This window comes from Pagrus major, chromosome 2 (genome assembly GCF_040436345.1).
Source record: "Pagrus major chromosome 2, Pma_NU_1.0".
NCBI classification, from domain to species: Eukaryota; Metazoa; Chordata; class Actinopteri; order Spariformes; family Sparidae; genus Pagrus; species Pagrus major.
Window position 1 is genome coordinate 3,845,438 of NC_133216.1, and position 21,883 is coordinate 3,867,320.

At 39.2% G+C, this 21,883-nt stretch overlaps 2 protein-coding genes across 2 annotated transcripts; one reads left to right on the forward strand and one right to left on the reverse strand.

The window, feature by feature from the left end:
- The first annotated feature begins 247 nt into the window (after positions 1–247).
- ercc2 (excision repair cross-complementation group 2) lies at positions 248–9,958 on the forward strand. Its single transcript, XM_073482376.1, has 23 exons — positions 248–405; positions 728–827; positions 1,377–1,454; positions 1,559–1,621; positions 1,840–1,953; positions 2,171–2,287; positions 2,753–2,869; positions 3,230–3,353; positions 3,515–3,611; positions 3,868–4,001; positions 4,174–4,342; positions 4,684–4,802; positions 5,286–5,355; positions 5,797–5,866; positions 6,162–6,263; positions 6,394–6,457; positions 6,584–6,705; positions 6,888–6,980; positions 7,177–7,249; positions 7,417–7,487; positions 7,788–7,931; positions 8,135–8,278; positions 8,992–9,958. Exons 1-23 carry the CDS (start codon positions 401–403, stop codon positions 9,082–9,084), a joined length of 2,283 nt encoding a protein of 760 aa, XP_073338477.1. The 5' UTR covers positions 248–400; the 3' UTR covers positions 9,085–9,958.
- A 372-nt stretch (positions 9,959–10,330) lies between these two features.
- Positions 10,331–20,136, reverse strand: klc3 (kinesin light chain 3). Its single transcript, XM_073482384.1, has 14 exons — positions 20,005–20,136; positions 18,674–18,922; positions 18,479–18,544; positions 18,095–18,259; positions 17,546–17,621; positions 16,805–16,950; positions 16,618–16,700; positions 16,323–16,410; positions 14,798–14,899; positions 14,511–14,684; positions 14,244–14,343; positions 13,944–14,124; positions 13,575–13,641; positions 10,331–13,191 (listed from the first exon to the last, which is right to left on the reverse strand). The coding sequence occupies exons 2-14, from the start codon at positions 18,881–18,883 to the stop codon at positions 13,108–13,110; spliced, it is 1,542 nt and encodes a 513-aa protein (XP_073338485.1). The 5' UTR covers positions 18,884–18,922; positions 20,005–20,136; the 3' UTR covers positions 10,331–13,107.
- Between the last annotated feature and the right edge of the window lie 1,747 nt (positions 20,137–21,883).

Sequence of the window (21,883 nt, forward strand, 5' to 3'; positions counted from 1 at the left end):
GTACGGACTTTGGAAATAAAACTTTTAAAATAGGCAAACGTGTGACAATACACGGTGTGTCTCGGAGATTGAGAATATTATGCTCAGAGAAGGCAATCCGTGTTAACCAGACACGGATCTGAAAAAGGCAGTTATTCACGTCACGTCACAGACTGTACAAAGTACACGAAGTACACTCATGTGTAGAAGTGGATGTGCGAGTAGTTTATTCTGAAAGGTCGTAACGAGTGTCGGAGTGAACTGGCGAAAACCACAGAAGAAGAAAAAGCAGCAGCAGCGTCCGGGTGCGACGCTTCAGTGTGTTTGGTGTTTTAAAGTGACACTAAAGTTATCAATGACTGTTTTAAAATAGCGAAAGTGACTGACAAAGAAGAGGAGCGGCTGCTGCGCGTTTTACAACATGAAGTGAGTGTTTTTTGTGAACACGGGACTGAAAAATAAACCATCTACGCAGACGTCAGAGTGGTTGTGCTAGCTTGATTGCATTCATTTCAATAGTATCTGTGATAGCTGACTTAACATAGCTTAGGTAACATTAAAATGCAGTTTATTCACCTTATCCTCAACAATTAATTGTACGTCTTTGTGTTCGTGTAATTTGCTGTGGGTTGCACAACCAGCAGTCCACGTTAGCTTAGCTTCATACACATGTTTAGTTCAGTGTGTAGCCTCTGAAGCTAGCAGGGACACTGGACGTTATAACTGTGACGCATGTGTTTTATTCCAGGCTCAACATTGACGGTCTGTTGGTGTATTTTCCATATGACTACATATATCCTGAGCAGTACTCCTACATGCTGGAGCTGAAGAGGACACTGGATGCCAAGGTGGGTAAAGTATCTCTGTTTATTCTGCAGGATCTGTGGACAATAAGTTCACAAACATTGTTGTGCCTGGGTAGCTGGTTGTCACACCCTACTGCTGGGTGGGTGTGTGCACTATAATGTACACACATAACAAATCTTATAAAAAATGCTCATCACAATTTCCCAGAGCTCAAGGGAACATCTTCAAAATGCTTCTTTTGTCCGACCAACAGTCTCAAACCCAGAGACTCTTCATTTACTGTCATAAATGACAAAGAAAAGCAGCAAATCCTCACATTTAAGAAGCTGGACCCTGCAAAATATTTGATATTTTCCTCAAAAATAACTCAACGGTTCCCTTTTGTGTTACTATGTTGTGATACAACTCCGGGGGAAACACAGAGAGGGACTTTTGTACTAAAAAGACACAGACACAGTTTACCTTTCCCCCTTTGTGTCTGACTGATTAAACACAAGTTTAGGGTGGAGTTGATATTATCATCAGTTTTTATTTTCTGCTGCATTAGCGTGAGGGCGGCCACACAAAGGTAACTTTATGTGTGTGTTCAGGGTCATGGAGTCCTGGAGATGCCGTCAGGAACAGGGAAGACCATCTCCCTGCTGTCCCTCATTGTTGCCTACCAGAAGGTGAGTTGAGCTGTGTGCGCATTTGACTTGTTGTGTTTTCAGGTCCACTGTGACTTCCCATCAGCCAGTGAACACATTCATATGTTAGGGTCTCTCTTTGTCAGGCCTTTCCTTTGGAAGTGACCAAGCTAATATACTGCTCCAGAACTGTTCCTGAGATCGAGAAGGTGAGTCACAAAATCACAATCACCAAAAAGTCACGAAAGTCTATTTCATAGGACATACAGGTTAAATCCCAGCAACAGCAATTTATCCTGTCTAACTGTTCCTACGGCTCAGCCAATTCTAAATTTAAAATTAAGCAGTAAGAAAAACATTTAAAACAATATGAAGGAGTTGCTTTAAATCATCAGAACTTGTGTCATATATTTCTCTGTCTTTTTAGGTCGTGGAGGAGCTGAGAAAGTTGATGGAGTTTTATTCCAAACAAACTGGAGAGAGCAATAACTTCCTCGCTCTGGCCCTTTCTTCCAGAAAAAACCTCTGCATCCACCCGGAGGTACGAACAGCCACCGTCCAGGACAAATCAGGACCTCGCACCCAACAGAGACGAAGCATGAACACTAACACACACATTTAAAGCTGACTGAGTATTATAGCAGCTATTTGATTGTCTTTTAGATTCAGAACCGAGTTTTCTGTTCTTCTTTGTTTCTGCTATACGTCTAAAAGTAAGTCTACATCGATTGTAACCATGATTGTCTGCTTCTGTCCAGGTGAGCGCGCTGCGCTACGGTAAGGAGGTTGATGGGAAGTGCCACAGTCTGACCGCCTCGTACATTCGTGCACAACGGCACAGCGACCCCAACCTGCCTTCATGTCGCTTCTATGAGGTAAGAAGTCACCAAAATTTATAGATATATAAAACCTTAACATATAGAAAATATTTACATTTAAGAAGCCAACACGTGAATAAAAAGTGACTCAAATGATTAATTGATTTTCAAAGCGGAGCAGGTGCCTGTAGGTTTTCTGTTGATCTCATCGATTCAGCTCGACTGATTATAACTTCCTTTCACTTTATGCACATTTGCTTCAGTTGATCTGTTTTTAGTGGCACGTTATTCCCTAAACTAAGATGTTCGTTGAACTTCATTTGAATAAAGTTTGTGATAAGCGAAGTTGCTGCTGACACTAAGCCATCTGATTGTCATGCAGGCATGTGATTGGACAAGGAATGCCCATCCACTGAGTGTCGGCGTGTTTGTGAACATAATTTAATTCAGCAGACTGTTGCACCGTGAGCACAATGCCTCTATCTATCGCCTCTATCCTCTGTCTCACATGTTTGTGTGTAGGAGTTTGACTCAGTCGGCCGACAGGTGCCTCTTCCTGCTGGAATCTACAACCTCGATGACCTGAAAGACTTTGGCAGGAGGAAAGGCTGGTGTCCCTACTATCTGGCACGACACTCGGTACGTTTCTCTACAGACTGCTGCAAACATGAAATATGTAGCCTGGTGTGCAGAATGCATTCCTAGTATTTGGGGAAAGTTATTACTGGATGGATTTATGGTTGGATAAGCTTAAAACCAGAGTAGATGGTTTTCATTTCTGCACATCGGAGATGCTCGACATGGAACCACAGAGGTTTACAATGAAGTATATAAATGTTTTTCATCAAGAGGAACATTTGGCGACTGCTCGTTATACTAATGTGAAAATAATCTGACCAAACCACAGTCACATTATACTAAATAATGTCTTGATATTTGACACAATGGTTGTTACTGCATCTCTAAGCTTTTCTCTCTCCTGTCTTTATTTCCTCATAGATCCTGCATGCCAACATTGTGGTTTACAGCTACCACTACCTGCTGGACCCCAAGATAGCTGATCTGGTGTCCAAGGAGCTGGCCAAGAACTCTGTAGTGGTGTTTGATGAGGCTCATAATATAGGTGAGGAGATTTTGTGCAATCACATGAATTTATTATGTGTTAACCACAAAAATCTGAAATTACTTCTGTAATTCTGATCACTTTTTGGAAGGATCTTAACTTGGCCACTGTCAGGATGAGTCACGTTTCTCTTCATGTTATCTGTCTCACGTCTTCCTCAGACAATGTGTGTATCGACTCCATGAGCGTGAACATCACCAGACGAACACTCGACCGCTGCCAGAACAACGTGGACACACTTCAGAACACCATAAGCAAGTAAGAGTCCACAGAGGTCAGCAGCAAGTGTACTGAAACACTATGATGTGTAATAAAAAGGAAAATCTTTCTGATAAATGTTATTTTATTTCCCTTATTAATCAGACATACAGGTAACACAAATCCACCAGTTTCTTATTTTAACCTTGTCCGCCATAAGTGACTGATCAGAAATGGTAATTGGGATGTACCTGTATTTCCATCAGCATTAACTTCCTGTTTTCATCTCTGCCCCGCCTCCCCTGCTGTCTGACAGGATAAAGGAAACAGACGCTGCTAAACTAAAGCAGGAGTACAGGCGACTGGTGGAGGGACTGAAGGAGGCCAATGTCGCCAGGGAAACCGACGTCTACCTCGCAAATCCCGTGTTACCAGATGAAATTCTTCGAGGTACGGCATCAGCAGGATTGGACATCAAATCTGTTTGGTTTTTGGTTTTATTCTGCATCTTTTCATTGCATTTTCATTGTTTAGACTCCTAGTTCAGACAAAAACAAGAAACTCAGTCTTCCAAAAGTTTGACGACATTGCTTTTTCACTGCTCTATTTCTTTCCCGCTCAGAGGCAGTCCCTGGTACCATTCGCACAGCAGAGCACTTTGTTGGTTTCTTGAGACGTTTCATGGAGTATCTGAAGTCCCGTCTGAGGGTCCACCATGTCGTACAGGAAAGCACGCCTCAGTTCCTCAAAGACATCTTTGAAAAAGTCTGCATCGACCGCAAGCCTCTCAGGTCAGTGTCGACTTCAGCAACACATTAAAACTTAAAATCAACCATTTCATAACCTCATTTTCAGCCTGAATTCTCCAGACAAACATGAGCTTTAGACGGCAATGTGGCCCTCAAGTGATCATTTACTCACTCAGTTTCTTGCTCTTTCACTTTCCTAGTAGCTCAATCACTTATTCCCCTTCCTCACTCTCCAGTTCCCTAATTTTTTCTAGCAGCTTCCCGCTGACTCTTTCACCTCCTCACATCTTTATTATATTTCTTACTCAATCACTCACCTCTTAAATGCACTCTCAGTTGCTCACTCTGGTACCAGCTCATGTCCTCTCTGTTTGTCTGATCAGGTTTTGTGCAGAGCGGTTACAGTCGTTACTGCGAACTCTGGAGATCGCCGACATCGCAGACTTCTCAGCTGTTACTCTCATCTCTAACTTTGCTACACTGGTCAGCACCTACAGCCAAGGTACCAAAACACCTCTGTACATCTTCAAGTACTGAAACCAGATACTGTTAGACATGTTGCTTTGGCAGACACTGTAGTTGTAGTGAGGTGTGTGTGGTAGCAGTCAGATTTAGTTTTTGATATCTCCCAAAAAGTGCTCAAAATTAGCACCAGACACCAGACGAACACCAGGAAAGTCCTTAAGATTTGCTTCACTTAACAGCCCCCCCAAAAAATGGTAATCTACTGAGTGGTAAAAGTTTGTTTTGCACTCCGCTCCCAAATGTTTACTGTGTTTTGTTATGCTGATGTTTTGTCCAGTCACTGTTTCTGCTGTATAGAAGAATGGGAAAGTGCCCATCATAGTGTTTTGTTGTTCATAGTGCACTGTGCTTGTTTCTACAAATCTAACTTGTAACTTGTTTAAAACCTGGTTTTAAAATCCTCTTGACTGTATTTTTTCATGTTATCGTCATTAACCTTTTGTTCTCTTTCTCTCTGCAGGTTTCACCATCATCATTGAGCCCTTTGAAGACAGAACTCCAACCATCGCCAACCCTGTGCTCCACTTCAGGTAGGGTAGATGTAGCATAATGAACGTAAAGACATTCAGGTATTACACGTGATGTTAAAAACAACTGGGAATCACGGTAATCGAACACGACCCGATCTGGACCTGATTCACTGTATAGAATGTGGATCCGAACCCAAAGGGTCAGGTGTCCGGTCCTACGCATGAAGCTCTCTACTGAGAACAATAATACAATACATTTCAGCTACAAAGACTGAGGAGCTTTATTCTGAAACCCAAAAAGCAAAGCAGTTATTATTACATGATTTTACTCAATGATGATCTTAATTAGATGTTTCTGTTGGATCTGAGCTCTTATTCGTTAATTAAAACATACAGTTGATCAGATATGTCAGAGGATGCAGGACTCAGCCTGTGTGGATATAAGAAATGAAACACACACACTCTTCTGATCTTTGTTTTTTGTTTCTGCTCCTCTCTCAGCTGTATGGATCCGTCTATAGCCATCAAACCTGTTTTCCAAAGGTTTCAGTCAGTCGTCATCACCTCTGGGGTAAGTTTAGTTTTCACTCTGCCTCTTTTCTTCTCTGCTCAGTTCACAGTCTGTCACTTCAGTTATTTAATCCACAGTTGCGATTTTTGCCTCAAGGCTACTTAAAATATATTCTTGCAGTTTCATTCACAAAAAGTTAGTTATAGTAAATTATGACCGGATTATTTAATCCATTCTTTCTTTTTATTCTGGGAACTTAGTGAATTGATTTCATGTTCAACATTTAGTCCTGACATCTGTGCTCCCCAAACAAATGACTGTTAACATGCACGGATAAACGTCTGCTCTCATTTAGACTCTCTCTCCGCTGGACATCTATCCCAGAATCCTCGACTTCCGCCCAGTTACCATGGCGTCCTTCACCATGACGCTGGCACGGACCTGCCTCTGTCCTCTGGTGTGTAACTTCACTCAGACACGTGTTGGAAAATATTATTCTCATAATTCCCCATTTTCAAAATTGTATTACTGAATTGTTGAAGCTTATCCGAGTTTTTTGTTTTTTTTCTTTCCGATTTGTCTCACAGATCGTCGGCCGGGGAAATGATCAGGTGGCCCTGAGCTCAAAGTTTGAGACCAGAGAAGACTTTGGTGAGTAGAAATGCGTTTCTTTTTTAGAAAACAATATCACAAAACCGTTCTATAAACAAAACATTATTATTTTTTCAAATATAAGTGTTGATATAAGTATTAATCTCTTTTTTTTTTTGTTTCCAGCTGTGATTCGTAACTACGGCAACCTACTCCTAGAAATGTCTGCGATCGTTCCCGATGGCATCGTGGCGTTTTTCACCAGCTACGTTTACATGGAGAACATAGTGGCGTCTTGGTATGAACAGGTCAGTGTGTGGGAACAGACGCGGCACACACACACACACACACACACACACACCTGGGAGACTGTGCTGCTTCTTTTTAACATGAATCCCCATCAAAGTTATCATTTGTTCTTTATCTCTTTGTATATAAAAAGAAGTGTAACTTAATAGTTCTGTGTTTTTTTGCACACGTTTGTTTGCAGGGTATCTTGGAGAATATCCAGAGAAACAAGCTGATTTTCATTGAGACTCCAGATGGTGCAGAGACGAGCATGGCCCTGGAGAAATATCAGGAGGTCAGAGACACACCTGTCATCTTTCCTCATACATATTGTAAATAGCTAGATAATAATAGCGGCCAATGTGCTAAAACGAAGATCAAGCATTAGTCGTGCTGTAATGAGTGAAAGCAAACTCATGGTAATATTTGATCTCCTGCTGGATCCAAGACTTTTAACCTCTGACCTTTCTCTTTCTGCCTCTGTTCCTCAGGCTTGTGAGAATGGTAGAGGAGCCATCCTGCTGTCTGTGGCCAGGGGAAAGGTGTCCGAAGGAATAGATTTCGGTAAATGATCAGGACTAAGTAGGAAACTTCTGTGTAGAAATGCAAACAGTAAAAGCAATACAACAGAGTTCTTCATGGTTATAAGCAAGATACGTTTCACATGAAGTCTGGTGTGTGGCGAGTTGCGTTTTTCAACATAACTATGAAATGTGTTGTTTTCTGTTCAGTGCATCACTTTGGCCGAGCTGTCATCATGTTTGGAGTGCCGTACGTTTACACGCAGAGCCGCATCCTAAAGGTCAGATCTATCTCTGTGTTCAAACTCACTCACTCTTACTATAAAATGCACCACATTTACCCTCCGCCACGTTATCTGAGTTAAGCATGTGAAATTGATTAACAAAAAGTATAATATGATTGATTGTAATATTGATTTTATTTTATTTATTCAACTCATTTAACCAATGATAACTTGTATAAGGAATAATCTTTTCTTCAAGATCAGTCTCTTTTAACAGACCCAAAACAAAATGTTCACATTGTCACTAAAAAGGAAAAGACGTTTTGTTTTGAATCTTGTCTGACTGTCATGTTTCAGGCTCGTCTGGAGTACCTGCGGGATCACTTTCAGATCAGAGAGAACGACTTTCTGACGTTTGATGCCATGCGTCACGCGGCCCAGTGTGTGGGCAGAGCCATCAGAGGCAAGACCGACTACGGACTCATGATTTTTGCTGACAAGGTGTGTGATGTTTCTACACAGTCTAAATCGTTTTGTCTTGTGATCCCGCCATTGTAAAACATGCTTTTATTTTATACACAATTTGCAATTTCTTAGCATCACTTTGCTTCATATTAACTGCTGGTAAGTTCCAGTTAAAGTGGCTCCACTGAGGACTTAGTGAAGATCAGTCGGTACGTGATGATTGCTTCTCTCGTCCACAGCGTTACGCCCGAGCAGACAAACGCGGGAAGCTTCCTCGCTGGATTCAGGAGCATATCAGTGACGGCAGTCTGAACCTCACCGTGGACGAGTCCATCCAGCTCTCCAAGCACTTCCTCCGGCAGATGGCTCAGCCTTTCAGACAGGTACGATTCACACCTGCCAAGCATCATATGTGGAAAATCTGTCTTTTTTTCACTTTGCTATCTGGTTAGATACAGGAAGCTTAAATGTAATCTTGGTTAAAATGATCACTCACTCAGGCGTAAGGTCATCAGAAGCAAAAAAGAGAAATGAACAACTTTGAAACTTCTGTTTCATCTGTGTAGTGGGCAAAAGTGAACGTCGGCACAGCTGTTTGAATTTAGTTTATCACGATTCAGTTATTTCATGATCTTATTAGTATGTTGTGTGTAGTATGTCGCATGTTAATTTGATAATCAAGAAGTTTTTGTAATATTAATGCAGTATATTATTCCAGTATATTTATTTGTGATAAATCTCTCCTGTACTGTACTTGACTTTTTCATGAAAAGGGTTAAATAATTAGTTTGGCTGGTAACATTTTTTTTTTAATCTTAATGCATGCGAGTCAGAATGTTGATTTCAAACACTGAATGAAACAGAAGAAAAACTGTTCTGTAGTCATTTGAGCTCCCACCTGTTTTTCATGACTTATCAAGCAGATAAAAAGCCTGTTTTTACTAGAGGTCCTCAGCAGTGTCAGCCGGCCAAAGTGTCATTTAGACACTAAAATAGTTGACCAGGTAGTCTGTGATCACCATACTCACCTTGTTGTTTCCCTGATTTTTACCTGTCACTATTATCCTTATCTCTCCCTTTTCTTTTCTTGCTCCAGGAGGACCAGTTGGGTCTGTCTCTGCTGACTCTCGAGCAGCTGGAGTCGGAGGAGATGCTGCAGAAAATCGCTAAGATCGCTCATCAAACCTGATGTCATCACTGCTGATGAGTCAACAACCGTTACAGTGACATCATTACTGTGCGACAATTAGAACCGGGTCAAATAGCAGGTGACATTTATTTTGGTGTGAATAATGGAAGTTTACCTCATTAGGCCAGTTTAGACTCGAGGTTTGGTTATCACTAAACAAAAAAAAACTTGAAGCTTGTCTTGTCCACCTATCTGGTAAACAAACATGAAAAGTATTTAAATCACATGTTGACCCAGCTCTGGTGGTTACAGTAATGACTTCTGACTGGATAACTTCCAGTCTTTGTATAATGGATCAAATGTCTGAGCCTGAAAAAAAGGCACAATCATTCAGTATTTCAGGTCACAAACTGTCACTGCTGTTAGTCCCCATCAGCTTCAAACATATTCAGGATTTCACAGAGACAGTTATAACATTTTGTATACTCGGTGTATTCAGTATTACAGATCACTAACAGATGCACAATGAGAGGATATAACAGAAATATCAACAACAGTAATAAACCTTTACTTGACATTAAACTTTTAAAATGGATGAGACACTTCACAGTATTTTCAGAGCGCTGTAGTTTGTGGAGAAACTATTACTTTGATTAAGACGTTCTGATTTTAGAAACTCGTTGTTTTGATAAGTAACATGTTTTGTTAAAAACAGTCATCAGCGGGTCAATGTGTTGCATTTACTACAAAACTGTTACGCCGTCTGTGGGTGTAACATCGGTCCATATAGCGTCTGTCATACAGGCCCAACTACTGTTCGTTTCCTTTGCTACTGCAGCTGTACATAGTCACATTTTGTACTGAACATGAATATTTGTGTTTCCTGTTTTTCACCCAGGAAGTTGGGATATAAATGTTTGTATTTAACTGTTGACTTGTGTATCTCTTCTTGGGAAATTGTAGTTTCTTAAAACAGATTTTTCTATGCATTTTGGCCTTTCATCCAAGCAAACTGCATTTTAGGTCACTGAAAAATGATCTTTTGAAAAAATTCTTCCAGGGTGAAGATGTTTAGAAACTCAGTTTTCAGTGTTTAGATCTGGACGGGCAGTTAATCTTTATCCTTTTTTTTAGGAGGCCTTTTCCTCCTGACAAAAACAAGTAGTGGGACAATACACTAAGTAAGTAATGGGCAAATAAAAGTATATATACATTAATTATTCAAATATAAAATTAAAAAGGACCAGCCATTTGAAAATATACTTAATCACAAAACAATATTTGCATGCCAACATCACACAAAAAGTTAAAGTATTATTGTAATTTATTTCAGCTCACGTTTGCAAATATAAAATACAATATTTACCAGAATAAACAGAGGAGTCGATTTCCTACATATTTGTATTTAACATTCTTACAGACTGTAGTTTATACAGTAACTAACATAGTGCGTTTTCTGCCCTTATATCAAACAGCAGTGACATCATCTTCTACCACAGCAAATGTACAATCAGTAGTTCTCCATCATGGAAAAATAGGATATGTCTGAGTAAAGAAATGGAAGTGAGCCCTAAGAGGACATTTGTGGAATAAAACCTGTGAGGATCAGCTGGTATTTTTCAGGGAGTCGAGATTTCCGAGGACATTTAGTTGAATCTGTATCTTACTTGAAACATTCCTGAGTGTTTAGTAAGAGTACGGTGTATATTTTGTTCAGTGTAGTAGTCATGTCACCAAATCTGGAGTTTGTCTTCAGTAACTAGTTCAAGTAATTTTCGCTCTAACAAATTAAAAAGAGCACAAAGAAATCTACACATCATTAAGAGACAGTTTACTATTTATAATAGTTGATTTCAGGCATTTCAGTGAATAAGCAAAGATGTGAAATTACACGATGAAATAGACATAATTCAGTTGGCTACCTGTGCCTCAAAATTTTTCTTCATTCTGCTACATTATGCTACTTTTCCCACAATGGGGCAGACCCCAAAACATACTCACACTCACTCAAATAATTTGGGTTTAAGCATCCCCTGCACGTGCTGCTCTGTGGATGCCTTTGGAGATAAATTTCCATCTATTTACTACAGGTCCAGTATTCACTCCTTGTTTCTCTGGTTTGCACTAGCTGCTAGATGTTTTGATTTTCTTGACTCTTTGACTGACCTCAGTTCAGTCCAAGCCAGTTTAAAGTCATCAAAACAACGTTGACTCAGGCACACAACAATAACTTTGGGTCTCCAGGGGCCAGATGCATAAACTCCATACACTTACTTTTTGTCAGATGTATTGTGCTGTGCGTACGCCTGATTTTGTTTGAGAAATCTGTCATTGTGGAAACGGGCGCATGTGCACAAGGTTTATTTCCACTCTCACAATTATCCATAAATGGGTGTAGAAACAGAACAACTGTAATTACGTACGCACAGCTGTGACTATTTATAGCGCCTGCACATGCACCTGTAAACCGTCAGTGCGATAATATCTGTCAGTATTAGATGTCAGCAGAATTATTAATGAATAATCTAAAGAGCTCATATTTAAACAGACTTTACAAATGCTTCACGTCAGGATCAAATGAACAGATCCTTAACAAGAGAGTAATGGCTCTGATGTAACGGATACATTTAAATTAAATGCATTAATTTGCCTGAGAAATTGGCAAACAACCTAAATAAACAATGTTTTACATCTCTCACCTAAAATTTCATGTCCACCTCATGATTTCACCGGCAGCTATTTCTAAAAAACGTGCACACTGGTATGAAAAGTATGCGTGAGGTACGCACATTATTTCTTTATAATTATCAGCGTATGTCTGGGAAAAGATGTTTTTTGTATGTAAACATGGTTTATACATCCGGCCCCAGATATTTCAAAACTATTTTCTCAATAGTTAAAAATTCACAATGCAAAAAATACATAATTGCTGAAAAATGAAATGGATTGAAACTTAAGGGATGTTAATACTCAATAATTAATTGATTTAGTTTGATTAATCGGTATATAAATGTGCAAAAATATCCGTCTTTTAGGAGTACTATCTTTCAAGTCAGATGTGTGTGTTACATTTTGAATTTCTTTCGTTAAAAATAAGTTGGTCCTTATTCTCATAAAGTGGAATGACAGAACTGTGGTACAACACAGCTGAGAAACACATTTGTGTTTTTATCATTAGATTTGACAATATGAAAATATAATCAGAATGACCTGCACATTTTAAAGGCAAAACACATTAAAATAACTTCTGTAACAGTACAAATCGATAGCTTAACTTCTCCCTCGTAAACCAAATGCAACGTTTACATTTTGACAAACGCGTCACATTTTCAAAATTGTGCAAACAACTTAACATCCCTGTACTTCTTAAGAGATAATTTATAACATTTTAAAAAGATTATCTTTAATGTCAATGTGCCTGTTTAGAAACTTTAAAACATAAATTACTTTTTGTAACAGAAAATGTACCTAAAAATATAAAATTCATTGTATTACCGATTATTTTTTTGTTAACCTGCAAGTGACATGGGGTGTTTAATACAAATATAATGATGTCAAAAACATTATGAAAACTTTTCTTACAGGCTAAATGCTGGTTTCATTCAAGGTTTAAAAGGATTTTTTATGTTTCACGAAACATTTTCCGTTTCCTTTCATTTTTGAGTTAATAGTTGATTTGTAATGAGAAAACTGAATTTGTTTCTAATCTACATCCAGGAAGGAATGATATTAAATTTCAAGTGAACAGGAAGGAAAGCTTCTAGTGCAACGTAGATACGTCAATTTGTGACCCACTTTTTTAATCGCCTTTTGGAGACACGTCATCACCGGAGACAAACATGTCATAATTAAGCTAACTTGGATCTATTACTTGTTTAAATGAGGGGTGATTCACCATTTTGCAATTGATATTTTTGATAAAGTCTCCAGTTATGACAGCTATCTCTTTTCTTGAGGGGACTCGAAGTGGGGAATCTACATTGGTGTAGGACATCTGACAGGAGCGATCAGCATAGAGCTGTGTGTGAACGTCTTTCCAGTTGTCTTTAATAGTGTTGTTTGTAGAAGGTGTGTTTGTGTGCGTTAGCTGGCCCCACCGAGTGAACCTCGTCTGGTCAGGCTCTGCGTGCTGGAGCTCAGGCCTCGAGCATCTGTCAAACGGCTCGACTGGCGAACAAAACACAAACAATAGATCTTCAGTGACTAGATGTGATGGGTGAAGTCATTACAGGTGCTTGTGTCAGTATTAGGAGTGTAACTATGATATCAAATGCAGAACTGACAAAAAAAGGTTTCTTTTATAACATTGCTCACTATTTGGTTGCCGTGTGTAAAACCACAAAAAGGAATTCAGTTCCACACTTAAAATCACTGTAATATTCATAGTACAATCCACAAAATGTGCATGGTAAGTGAATCTACATTGTGCAATAATAAGAATTTAGCTACAAATGCACAACTAAATTGAAAACTACGACAACCAGATTTACTACTCAAGCACGTGCGTGTAATGACTGTAAATCTGACTGAATCGTCAACAGTCTCCTCACCTTGGCACCGTCCTGACTCTCTCTGGCTCCAACATTCAGCACATTTAGAGAGTTCGCCCTCTTCATCCTGAAAACAGAACAGAATATCATCATCAGCTCTAAATCTTTATAAAGGGACACCTGCTGTTGTTAAGATCTTTGCGTGCCGGCGGCGCGTGCATTTGTTGTGGAAGTGAGTGACACAGAGACAACAGGATGGATCGCGATGAGGTAATGTATTTTATGTATATTAATAATCACTATATAAAAATAGCAGTTTTTTTGCATCTATGAGCTAAAAACGTTCCTTTACTGAAGGAAACTGGTTTCAGTTACAGGTCGACCCCCGGTTGGGGCGTTAACACCTTCTCTAACAGAATATTATATTACCCAGCATTCTTCGGGCTTGTTTCTTCCATTCCGACGCCTCTCAGCTTGCGGACCAGTTTCTCACTGCTTCGGCGTATCGACTCTCTGAGTTTGGTGAAGGAGCCACTGCGCTTGAGGTTACTGAGTCCGTCCTGGCCAGAGCCGCCCTCCTCGGCGCCGGACCAGCTGGGACGACCATCGCCTGGAGAACCAATGAATTGGTTGTAGATGATATAGTAAAAACACATCCCTCATGGACATGTAATGAACAGAAATGACAAATCCACAACAAAATATATAATATCTGCTGCTGTTTTGTACCTTCTACAGATCCAAACTCCTTTTCATGTGCTCTGGTCAGGATCTCTTTGTAAAGTGATTCAGCTTGTCTGTATTTCCCCTGCTTAAGATAGCACGACGCCTGAGAAAGAACAGGAAAAGTGGTTGATTGTAGAAACGATTGAGAGAAGAAAGTGACAAAAAATGTGAATGTTGATACATTTTCATCAGCAGTGTTCAGGAATTGGTGCTTTTGTAACAACAAAGCAAGTGTAGATTGACAAAATGAAAATACACATTTATACTTACCAGGTTGTTCTTGGTTTTGGCCACGTTGGCGTCATCTGGTCCCAGTTTGCTCTGGTAGATGTGCAGAGCGCGTTCATAGTACTGCTCCACCTCCTGGTACTTCCCCTGGTTCTGACACAACAGAGCCAGGTTGTTCAGCTGCTTGGCCACATCTGGGTGGTCCGTACCCAGAACCTGAGGGGGCATTCAGACACAAAATACACTGTGAGGACTAAAAAATACATTGTTCTTTCCATAACAATGACGATTAAACATGCAAGTGTGTCGTAACACGTGTGTTTTCTCACTTTCTCTCTGATCTCCAGAGCTCTTTTACACAGCGGTTCAGCTTCTTTGTATTTTCCTCTTTTCCCATAAAGCACCGCCAGGTTGTTGAGCGTTGCTGCCACCTGCACACACACAACAACACAAGATGTATACATTGTAATGATTAAGGCAGCGCTCCCAGCAACAACATGACACAGAACAAAACAAATTCAGGATGTGTACGGGGTTATAAACTGTAATGACGCCTTGTAATCTCATTACAGCGCGTTTATTAAATCTGCTACGACCAACTTTCATTTTGTGTTGACTCCAGCAGCTCCTGTGGACAAAAGTGGTATGAGCACCACCGCTTTGTGTAATAAAGATCTTGATCTGGATAACATGTGCATTTGTTTTGTATGGAAGCCCCGAGGGGCAAGGGAGAAAACTTTTTTTTTTCATGTGAAAAAAAATTGTTTTCGCAGGCGAATTTTTTTTTCATGTGTTTGAGCCGAGTGAATTTTTTTTGTCGCAGGTGAAATTTTTTTTTTTCACAAATGAATTTTTTTTTCACAAATGAATTTTTTTTTCACAAATGAATTTTTTTTTTCACAAATGAATTTTTTTTTTCCACAAATGAATTTTTTTTTCCACAAATGAATTTTTTTTTTCACAAATGAATTTTTTTTTTCCACAAATGAATTTTTTTTTTCACAAATGAATTTTTTTTTCACAAATGAAATTTTTTTTTCACAAATGAATTTTTTTTTTCACAAATGAATTTTTTTTTTCACAAATGAATTTTTTTTTTCACAAATGAATTTTTTTTTCCACAAATGAATTTTTTTTTTCACAAATGAATTTTTTTTTCCACAAATGAATTTTTTTTTTCACAAGTGAATTTTTTTTTCACAAATGAATTTTTTTTTTCACAAATGAATTTTTTTTCACAAATGAATTTTTTTTTTCACAAATGAATTTTTTTTTCCACAAATGAATTTTTTTTTTCCACAAATGATTTTTTTTTCCACAAATGAATTTTTTTTTTCCACAAATGAATTTTTTTTTTCACAAATGAATTTTTTTTTCACAAATGAATTTTTTTTTCACAAATGAATTTTTTTTTTTTTCACAAATGAATTTTTTTTTTATCTGTTGACAGGAATAAAAAATATTTTTTCACAAGTGTAAATTTATTTTTTACTCCTGTCAACACAAAAAAAAACTTTCATCCATATTCAGAATATGAAAAGAAAAATTTCACACATGAAAATTTTTTTTTTTAAAACTTAGAAAAAGGAGCACCAGAAAAAAAAAAAATCTCCCTCGCCCCTCAGGGCTTCCGTAGTTTTGGAAGTGAAAGAAAGACACAAGGTTTTCTTAATATAATTTTTCTTTCTTAAACACAGCTGTTTGCAGGGTGCGTTACGACAACATTATCTGTCTATTTGTGGCTATGTGAAATTAATAAGTGTAATTTAATGATGGTGAGACAAAATAAACTTTGTTTTAGTGACTTTACTGTTCATACAACTAGGTCACAAGTAAAAAAGGAAGGGGACTCACGGCCGGATGGTCGATTCCAAGAGTTTTCTCTCTGATCGCCAGCGCGTCATTCAGCAGGTTGGCTGCTTCTTTGTATTTGTTCTGGTCTCTGTAGAGAAAAACACGTCACACTGTCACCTCAGATCGAGAGTTTTCATAAAAATGTTTAAGACAAAAACTTCACGAACATCTAAATCATAATGAATTGACGCTTCGTGTAAGACTGATATTAGTCTGTGAAGGTGACGACAGGGCGGAGGACATAATCAGTTTTGGGCAAGTGGTGTTGATGTGTTGCCACGGTAACCGGCCTCACCTGTACACCAGCGCCAGTATATTCAGCATGGTGGCTACATCTGGGTGTGTGTGGCCTGAGGATTTCTCAAGATCTTCCAAAGCCTGTTGAGACATTACGTTATTTCAAATCAGGAGTGAGAAGCTGTTGCAGGATTCAGATCCTTTTTTTTTCTTTTGTTGGACCAGAAGAGCAACATCCCTCTCACCTGTTTGCAGAGTGGTACAGCGACCTCGTATCGTCCCTGGGATGCATACTGGATGACCAGGTTGTGGAGCGTCCGAAGGCGGGCGGGAATCTCGTAGCCGCCCTGCTGAGCTGCGGCTGCTGCGCTGCTGTGATGAGGCTGAGACACTGAGCGATAATCAGACAAATACAAAGACATTTGAAGGGAGTGTGATATGAGTCTGGACTTCAGTTTATTAACGGTGGCATTAAATGAGATGAAAGCTGCATTTAGATGTACCCCAAGATTCTACTATTAATCAGAATACCAGCCCAATCAGAATAAAAAGTAATTTAAAGATCCTTTTAACATCCTGTTGTAGTGTGAAGAGATCCCTGATATGCTTGCCTGAAACTGATTTTCCTTCACAGGCTGTAAACTCATTATCACTGCATGTGATGTAGCTGCTAAAATGTGACATCAGAGCTTGAAATGTCTTTGCTTTGCGTGAAGAGTTGTTACTCAAAACATCATGAGCAGCAGCAACATAGTTGCACCCTAAGATTATCTATCAAGAACAGCAAAGAGAAAGAAAGACTCTAGACTCAAAATCCTGACAAAATAAAGATGACTGGAAGTTATTTTGTAATGATGCTACCCAACATTTAGAGAAACACAAGGTTGTCATATTTGTGCTGTGAATGATTGAAAAAAGACTGTATATTACCGGTTGAGAGAAAAAGTTTGTGATAAACTTGTTCACAAACCCAAGAAAAGTCTTACTTTGTGACTGTTCCTCGTCTTCTGTAGGAAAGAGGTCGTCCAGAGACTCCTTGGTGGAAGATGCGTCTTTGTCATCCTGAAGTGAGGAACAAACACATTCAGCACAATTTAGTGCAACAACATCTGACTAACAAGTTATTTGATTGTGAAAAGGTTGTGATTAGACATCCACTCCACATAAAAAGACGACGTCCATTTTTTAAATATAAAAAACATGCTTATTATGTATATCTACATCTAAATTATATTCCTGTCTCACCATTTTAAGCCAGTGGTGTTTGTAAGAGCCAAGAAAGTCAGGTGATATTGTATAAAGATCGACAAAGTCCCTATTCTAAGGAGGTTGTGATGAATGAAAAATAAAACAGGTTTTAGTCAGATTACGTTTATAATTCAGCATAATTTCTTTGAATGTTGTCAGGCTGTTTTTCTGCTTTTGACCCTTTGTTACTTGAACACACAGTGGCCCGGTGTAGTACTGATGGCAAACTCTTCCTGAACATAAACACAGACACATTTGTGTTTGTGTATTGTTTGTCGTGTCCTCACCAGCTGCGGCTCCTCCAGGTCGTATTTGCGTATTGAGGACATGAACTGCAGGTGTTTGTTCTGCTCGTCCAGGGTCACCACCTCCTGCTCCCTGTCCTGCAGCCGCTGCTGAGCACCGGCCAGCTCGTCCCTCAACCACTGATTCTCCTGACAGAGACGACGCACCTGAGGAGGGTGAGGATGAGGAAGGGTGAGGAGAAGAATAAGAAAAAGGAAAGGGCGGAGAGAAAGGATGAAGAAAGGAAATATGGTGGCGAGGGAAAGGAAGGGAAGGAGGAAGAAGAAGATGGATGGGAGGAAAATAGAAATGGAGGAGAGAGAGGACAGGAAAGAGGGACAGAGTGGAAGAATTTCTCTTTTTTAACATTTCCAGCAGAAACTCACCTGAGCACGCAGCTTCTGTTTCTCTGCCTCTAGTGAACCCAGGTGAGCCGACAACGCCATCATCACCTGGAGAGACGAGAGACAAGTGACAGAAGAAAAACATCTCAGACATAAAACAAACATCAAAGTAATAACTTGGACTGATAATCAAGAAAAACCTCTAGTGGAAACATCAAAACAACCAGAAACCTGTACCTGCGCCTCGCTGAGCCCCAGCTCTATCCTCTCCAGTAACTGGAGGACGATGCCGCTCTTCTCCTGCTCCACGCTGCCGCTCTCCGACGTCGGCCGACTCTCCGACGGCTCCTGCAGGCTCTCCAGCAGGCCGCGGTTCTCTCCTCTCAGCGCCTCCAACCCTGCGATCACCTGCTGCGTGCTGCACAGAATCTCCTCCCCCGACAACATGGCTCCAACTGTGAGGTTCCTCCTGTCACAACAACTGACCTGGAAACGGCACAAAGGGACAGAAAAGAAAATTAGTTGGAGACTATTTTTATAATCAATTCAAGCATTTGTCATTTTTCAAGAAATTGTTCCACTATCATTTGATAAAGGTAAATATCCAATATTGAAGACACTGACTGAGCAAGCACCCGTTTAATTTTTCAGGCTGAATCTATGCAGAAGCTGTGATTTCTTGTACTTTTACTGATTAAATCCACTTGATGAAACGGAGCTGATTTTGACTGTAAGGAGATGGGATAAAGATGGTCAAAACATGCATTTAAACTGAATTTAAAACATACGAGAACACGGTGAAGAAAATACAAACTGTCAGCAACTTTACTTAACACCAACATACGATGGTTTTCAGTTTCCTCTTTGAGTCTGAGAGGAGAAGTGGGAATATGGAAGTAGATACAAATGATACATGACATGTGCAGCAGACAGTTTATACTCTGTTTTGCTGGTTTGGACTCATTCTGTCACAAATAACCTGCACAGAACAAATTGCACAAGACACTAAATTGAACATTCACAAATATACTGTACATATTAAACAAAATCCATCGATCCATCAGTCTGAAAAGCATTATTTGTTAAATCACAGAATAATAAACACAAAATCAAATTGTTTCACAGGTATTGTGTCATAGTTAGAAATTCCAGTATTGTGACAAAACTTATATAATCACAGATATATTTCATAGATAAATATCTGGATTTGGGTTTAAAATAACGCGATTAACAACATTAAAATGAAGGAAAACACACATGTTTGCTGCACACTCAGTCTCCATGCAGTTTGTTTACTGCAGGCGGTGCAAACTGGCCTCAGGTCGGTTTTCCAGCACGCCAGGGTTCATGTATTTTTATTTAAATTTAAATCTAACACAAACCTCTCGGCTGACTTGAAGACGACTGCGTCACATTACGAGACATTTGTGTTAGTTTCACAGCGAAAGCATCGTCGGCTGCTGTTACAACACGTAATTATGATAATTACGGTCTTCAATACGACATAAACACACAGACACACAACGCAGGCTGCAATTCAGATCCACACAAAGTTATTTATAGCCTACCTGCTAAGTCCAGGCTCCGGCGGCGTGGTTTCGTCTTTTTGTTGATGTTATTGTTTTTATTTTTGGACAGCGGAACTCGTCACGAACTGCGAAACATTTCCGCTCACCGTGTCTTTCGGTTTGTTTTATGTTAGACAGGTGGGAAAAAGACAATAAACTACAAAATGTAAATGATTCACCTGCTGCCTCATCGGCTCCTCCTGTCATCACAGATGCACCAGCATTCAAGCTAGCAGCAGCAACACTCAACTTCCGGTTACCGCCTTCAAAGTAAAAGTCTTTTATTAGCCTTCTACAAGTGTGAAAAACTCTTTGTGACTAATCTAAATATTATACATAACATACGTTTTAGTATGCTGCATATGAGTTGTATCCAAATTTAGGGTACGATTATGTAAATCCTTGGAAACCTGATTATTCATAGCGCTTTGTGAATCATTTACTTTTCCTCAGAGAAACAAGTTTAACAGATATTTGCTACACTAAACTGGGATAAAGGCTCAGTCACAAAGTCTGCATGATGTAATGTTTATATGTGAAAACATTTAAATGGAAAACTCACAAAAAAAGCATCATTTACCACAAGCTGAAACACACATTTGTAATTTGGCAATAGCAACAATCAGCAAATTAAAATGGGCAATTAGTGACCCTATTTGAGACACTTATTGTTTTGCACACCTAATTATTATTGATATCATTTATTAATACTATATTTTGAGTTAAACGCAATATGAAAAAAGGCCGTTTATTCAACAGTACCTACAACAACAATATGAACAATAGCACAACAGTTACATGAACAGTGCACAAAAATGTGAACTACTAAAATAGGCTACACAAGTATTGTATTAAACCCATTTAATATGTCTCGTATAAGCAGAACTGAAAAAGTTTCTCACCTACAATAAAATCACATCAAAACACAGTGCTTTTATTCTGAAGGCAAAGTATCATGACTTCCTGCACGTGTCCAGTTATGTCTGTGTGTCTTGACGCAGCTGAGCAGCTTACCTGATCCCATATTTCCCACCATGCACTGCGGCTCCAGGGCTGGCAGTGATGTCCTGCCCGGGACGAGGCCACCTATCTGTCAGAGAGATGAACTGCCTGCAGGAGGAGAGAGATTATTGATGACAGATCATTATTGACAGATTATTGATGACAGATCATTATTGACAGGTTATTGATGACAGATTATTGATGACAGATCATTATTGACAGGTTATTGATGACAGATCATTATTGACAGATTATTGATGACAGATCATTATTGACAGATTATTGATGACAGATTATTGATGACAGATTATTACTGACAGGTTGAGTTTGACAGTTTGATCCCCATGAAATTGAGGGATCTAACAGATACAAAAGATATAATATATTTTATTTAAACAATTCTGTCCCTGTGGAAACATGTCAAAGTGATTGCCCATTAGTTTTAATTTTGATATAATCAATAACTGCATACTGTATAGCCCATAATCATTTATGGTGTTCGTCAACTGATCATATTATATCACTGATATAAATAAACCTTAAACACTTTATTTTTCGGTGGTTGTGTGTGTGTTCATGCTTCCACTGTGTTTTCTTATATTTTAGATTAGTATATCCACTGAGATTAACTCGGTGTGTGTGTGTGTGTGTGTGTGTGTGTGTGTGTGTGTGTGTGTGTGGCCAGTATAAGTCTTATTAATGTCACATTAGCTAAGCCTGTGGAGGAAAGAGGTTTTAGGAGACAATTAACTTGAGTTACATTAAGAGGCTCAGCAGCTTAAACATAAAGTGACTACATAGATGTAGTAAGATGTAAAGAACAAGTGCTGTGTGTGTGTGTGTGTGTGTGTGTGTGTGTGTGTGTGTACTTCTGACC